Source organism: Musca vetustissima, unplaced genomic scaffold (genome assembly GCF_032173495.1).
Source record: "Musca vetustissima isolate MV318-11 ecotype Yass unplaced genomic scaffold, APGP_CSIRO_Mvet_v1 utg52451, whole genome shotgun sequence".
Taxonomy (NCBI): domain Eukaryota; kingdom Metazoa; phylum Arthropoda; class Insecta; order Diptera; family Muscidae; genus Musca; species Musca vetustissima.
In genome coordinates, this window is record NW_026884099.1 from 81767 (window position 1) to 87298 (window position 5532).

The 5532-nt window shown below is 34.1% G+C and overlaps 1 protein-coding gene across 1 annotated transcript; it reads left to right on the top strand.

Moving 5' to 3' along the window:
* Positions 1–467: 467 nt before the first annotated feature.
* LOC133331109 (tetratricopeptide repeat protein 36 homolog) lies at positions 468–4406 on the top strand. Its single transcript, XM_061539516.1, has 2 exons — positions 468–814; positions 4162–4406. The coding sequence occupies exons 1-2, from the start codon at positions 478–480 to the stop codon at positions 4404–4406; spliced, it is 582 nt and encodes a 193-aa protein (XP_061395500.1). The 5' UTR covers positions 468–477.
* Positions 4407–5532: the final 1126 nt, after the last annotated feature.

Consider the following 5532-nt stretch of genomic DNA (forward strand, 5'->3'; position numbering starts at 1 on the left):
TAAAAAAAAAAAAAAAAAAAAAAAATAATAATAAATATATGAATGGTTAATAAAAATATATTGGCTAGTTCATTTTCGCTATATTTTTATTCGTCGTTTTTTAAGTCACAAACCAATCATGTTCCAAACACTGTGTAATAAAATGCTACAATTTTACTATCGATGAATTAAGAATTTTGATTTAAATATTCATTTCTTTCGACCAGTTTTTCATGTTCATTTGCATTTAGTAGCCGACAATAAACAAACAAAACAACAACAAATACTCGATCTAACTTAAGACAACTGGCGCTCAACGGCCAGCAAGCAGGCTTGGAAACCTTTTTTTAATTCACATTTCACATTAGTTTATTTTGGAACGGGCTGGTGATAAGACGTAAAGAAAAAAACTTAAAAAACATAGAAATTTACTAAAATTAAAAAGAAAATAATCGTAATAAAAATATTATAAAATTAAATTAAAAAAATAAAACAAAAATGCCCCAACCACTAACAAAATCCTGCCTCAGTGCTCATGACCAACAAGTCTTGGAATCGATATTCAATCCATTGGAATTGACATCAACACTAGCACCACAGCTCATTAATGCCGATTCCAGTGAAGTATTGGTGGACGCAGATGATTATGCGGAATCCAAAGAGGTGGTAGAAAAATCGAAACTCTTGGAAATTGAAGCTGTCAAATTGGTAGAAGAAAATCATTCGGATGCGGTGGCATTCGAGAAATTTAAAGAAGCCTTAGAATTAACCCCCAAACGTGCATCAATTTATAATAACAGAGCGCAGGCGTTGCGCTTAGCTGGCAAAGATGATGGTGAGTTTTTGTGGTGGATACTTGTTATTGGCTGGTGGAAAGGGAATTTTATTTTAATTTCCCTTATATGGTTGTTGAATTGGATGAGTACTAAAAGGGGAAATTGGGGTGAATTGGATAGTCTTGTAGTAGAGTTATAAACCATGAGTGTTGAATTACAACAAAGTCACCAATGCGTGGCCATCGACGGGTGAATAAGCCATGTGGTGAAGTATGTTTTGCTCATTTAGTACTAAATGTATATGTTGTTTATTGCTCTTAGCAAAGATATACACCTGTTAGGGGGTGGTTATAACAAAAATACCGCAGTGAGGTGATTGAGTAAGGATAAGGTTGGTGTCTTGACTATAATTACGGATAATAAAAATTTTCGCGGAAAATTTTTTTATCCGTGAACAAAAAACATTGTTTTTTCATCCAATTTTCGCGGAAATCAATCAACAAAATCAAAAAAATAATCAAAAATCATTAATTTTGGAAAAAATTTTGATGAAAATTAATAGTATAACAGTTTTATAACAGTATAACAGTTAACGGTGCTATAATTGTGAAAGTGTCATAAACTGTTATACGCTTAGCGATTCAACCAAAGACATAAAAAAGTATAAAGATAGGACATTTTATAGTCACGAATGAAATATAGATGTCGGTCACGATATGGTGACATAACATACATAACATAATGTTAACTTTGAGAGTATATTCTCTGAAATGCACTGGAATTTTGACAAAAAGGCAATTATTTCAAAGAGACAGACTGTCATAGCAAAGTAGAGCAGTATTTTGTTTGAAAAAAAAAACACACAAACAACAAATTATTTATTATGTAAATCATACTCATTTACAATTTTGTTTATTTCAAATTGTCATGTTCGACGTTGTTAAAGCCGAAGATAACAACGAATCAGATAAAGAAGGAAGGCAATTCTTTGAGAAGGAAAAATTATATCGCTCATTTGCTGCAACCAAGGGCATAACTAAAAAACCGATTTTGCAGAAAATACGTTTTAAGTTTTCAATTTACTCTCTCACTTTTTATTAGAGCGTGTAAGAGATATTCATATGAAATTTTTACGTATTATAGCGAACAATCGTGCATCATTAACTCGAAAAACACGTTTTTGAGTTACGCCTCTCTTGCAGCAAATGAGAGATATAATGGTCATACACTCCACCTTATGATGAAAAGTATAAAAAAACGTCATTCCGTTACAACACCTAGAAATATTCCCCGAAGTTCTCATTTTTGATCAGAATAAAATTCTCAATGTCCAGATAGGCTGTCTATCTGTTGAAATGACAATACAGCTCGCAATTTCTATTGCAAATAGGATATATTGATCCTCATTTAGGTATAGACCCCATATAATGGTGCATCCCATTATTCGGTATTTTCGGGGTTTGAGAACGTCCTTTTTCAAACTAATTCGCTACCGTCTAATATTTCAGGCTTTCATTGGGTGTTAAATTCCTACCCAATAATTTACCGTGATTTAGCCCCCATATACAAGCTCCAATCGATTTTAAGTCTCTTTATGTATTTTTGTATGTTTGTAACATGCAAAAGGAAACGAAATAGGCCCACATTTTTTTTAAGGATGCAAATAGAAACATTTTCTGAGTCGGGTTTTTAACATAAACTACAGCACTCATTTATGATCCGAATGATATGAAATTCGCCACAGCTAAAATAAGTATCGGGAAAATCCTAAAAATTATAATAGAGGGGCTAAAAATAGAAGACACATGTATCAGTGTTTTAACCCTTTCAGTGTCAAGATAAAATTTTGTCGGAATAAAAATCTAAAATTTTGTATTTAAAATCATATAAAGGTTTTAAAAAAATAAAGTTCAAAAACAAAGCCATCAATAGAAACGGTACATAAGATAATCGAAAAATCGCAAAGAAAGAGAGTAATTTTAAATGTCGAATATATTCGCAAAAACACTGAAAGGGTTAAAAGTTAACGTCTGGAGGTAACATAAAAAGGAGGTCCGATAATCCCGCCATTTCAAGAGATTTTAAAATATTTGGATTATGATTAGGTATATGGTGTCTTTGGCAATATTACTGATATTAATGTGAGAGATATTTTTGTGTAATATGTTAATCCTCAATCGGCTCGGTGAACGGGTCTTTTCGACTCCTTTTCCAGAAATGATTGAAAGCTCATTTAAAACAGCGTTATTGCATGCCAGAATATTCCACAAAAATGTTCGCCATAAAGTTTATATAAACTCGATATACTCAAGTATAGACTCGAAAATCAGCCTTAACGCAAAAATCTTAAAAATATGAACACTTATTTTAGGGTTTTGCCGATGTTATTTATTTGTATCAATTTTTTCAACTAGATTTTTCGCCCCTTTATCACAATTTTATAAAATTTCGCAATAATCATCAAAAAAATAAAAAATAAATAAAAAAAGCGCAAAATCGGATCATATTTAGATATAACTCTTATATATTTTTTCGTCCGATTTCAAGCCGAAGCCTCACATTTGTCCGACCGACACCAAAATACACTCCAGTATTAAGTCCACAATTCCGTTTGGTTTGTTTTGTTTTAAATCGGTTTAGATTTAGATATAAGTCTCTAAGTCTAACTGATTGAGCATCTCTTGTTTTCACCCAAAGTGATGTAGGGTGATATTGTAATTTCAAATTTGCAACAATGGTCTATAATTCATAGACCCCTAGGTCAGGCTCTTTTTAGCCTCATTTCAACACCGAGGTGAAAGTAATTTTTACATAGCTCCCATATAAAGTATCCGTCCCATTTTTTTTATTTTTATGGTTCTTGATGCATTATTTTTGTTGAAATAGCTGTAATTTAGCATTCCGGGTTATTGGAGGGAGAGAATATGGTTTTTGACATTTGTTGTTGACAACATACCTCAGTTTCGTTCATTTTTCGTATTTGACCCCTAAGAAAGGCCAAATATGGAGAATACGCGGGCACGAATTCCAATTAAAGTATTATACCATATTTTCTAAATGTTCTGCGGAGTCGAACAAATTTTATGTGGACTTCGACGCCGACCCCAAACTTATTACTAAGACTTCATTCTGATATATTATGAAAAATATTCGATCGAGGAAGCCTTCATTACTTTATTCATGTTTTTTGAAGCAATATTTAGATTTTAACTTGAAAATTGTGTAAATTTTGTTATTAGATTTGGAATGAAGTAACACTGTTAGATTTACTATAATTATATAAAATAAAGCGACATCCTTATGGGAAACTTAAACCAAGGTTCATCCTGGTTTCTGTCATTGTATCGCATTTAAAATTACATTCATTTCAATCATATTTTTAAAAATATAATTTTTTTCGTTTCAGATGCCTTTGCCGATCTCAACAAGGCCATTGAATATGGTGCCACCCAACATAAAACGAAATGCCATGCACTGTGTCAACGTGGTGTACTTTATCGCAAAATGGACAAACTTGATGATGCCCGACGTGATTTTGAGGAGGCAGCGAAAATGGGTAGCAAATTTGCCAAGACACAATTGGTGGAAATTAATCCATTCGCAGCACTGTGCAATCAAATGTTGCGACAGGCATTTGATCAATTGAAATAGGAGATTTATTACATTTAATTAGCTTGTAGAAAAAATAAAATTAGAAGTAGTACAAATGTTTGTTTTATTTAATAATATCTAATTGGTTCTCTGGCACAAGATGGACGACCATGGAAATCTTTTTTAAGCTCGGCTGATAATACACATTAAAAAAAAATGTCCACGCATGTGATCGGTCCATAAAAACGTTTGTAAGGTCCCAGATAACATATTTTTAAATAGTTTTCGCTTGTTAGTCGCTGAAGCTCAATATGACTGACTATGTCGATGTCCGCGTATAGATTTTAAAGCTCGTAATTCATTCGACGTCGGAGATTTTGTTCTCTCAAACACCGCAGGAGCTGTCTCATCTGCATCAAAACTGAAATCATTAGTTTTATTTATGGCAGTAGCAAGGTATATAAAATCGTTAACTACCTCGAAGCTGTAGTTCTCAAGTTCCACCGTTGGTCCGAGACTGCTGTACGTCATGCGCCATTTACTGCCACTTTGGCAGACTCCTTCTCAATTCGTTGAAAGGTGGCTGTTACCGCTCGCAATATTCGACCCATTAAATCTATGTCATAGAGTGTCATTTCTGTTAACCTCTGCGTCTCGTATGTCCTTTTCTAGCTGGATATAAAAAAGATCTCACGACAAACTGTCAGCTTTTCTAAATCCTCGTTGAAGGGCTCCGATAGGTCCTTTCCGACTTTAACTGCTGACCTTGTGCAAGTTCAAGTTATCCTGCCTAGCCGTATTAATTTTGCAGGAATGCCGAACGCAGACATGGCTTTAAATAGCTCTGAACGGATAGGACTGTCGAATGCGGCGCTATAGTCGACGAATAGGTGGAATGTTTTTTCGTGACTGGAAATCTCGTCAATGGTGGATTTTCCACGTCTGAAGCCACATTGTTATAGTCCAATAATGTCATTGATCATTCAGTCGTTCACACATCACACTAGATAGCACTTTATATGCGATGGGAAGAAGACTAATTTCTCTATATGGACACAGGATGCTGAGGTTCCAGTCATTGGACATGCATTCCTCTAGCCAAATTGTACTAATCAGCTGGTGCATGCTCCAAACCAGCATCTGACCACCAGTCTTGAATAGTTCGGCTGGTAATCAATCGGCTCCA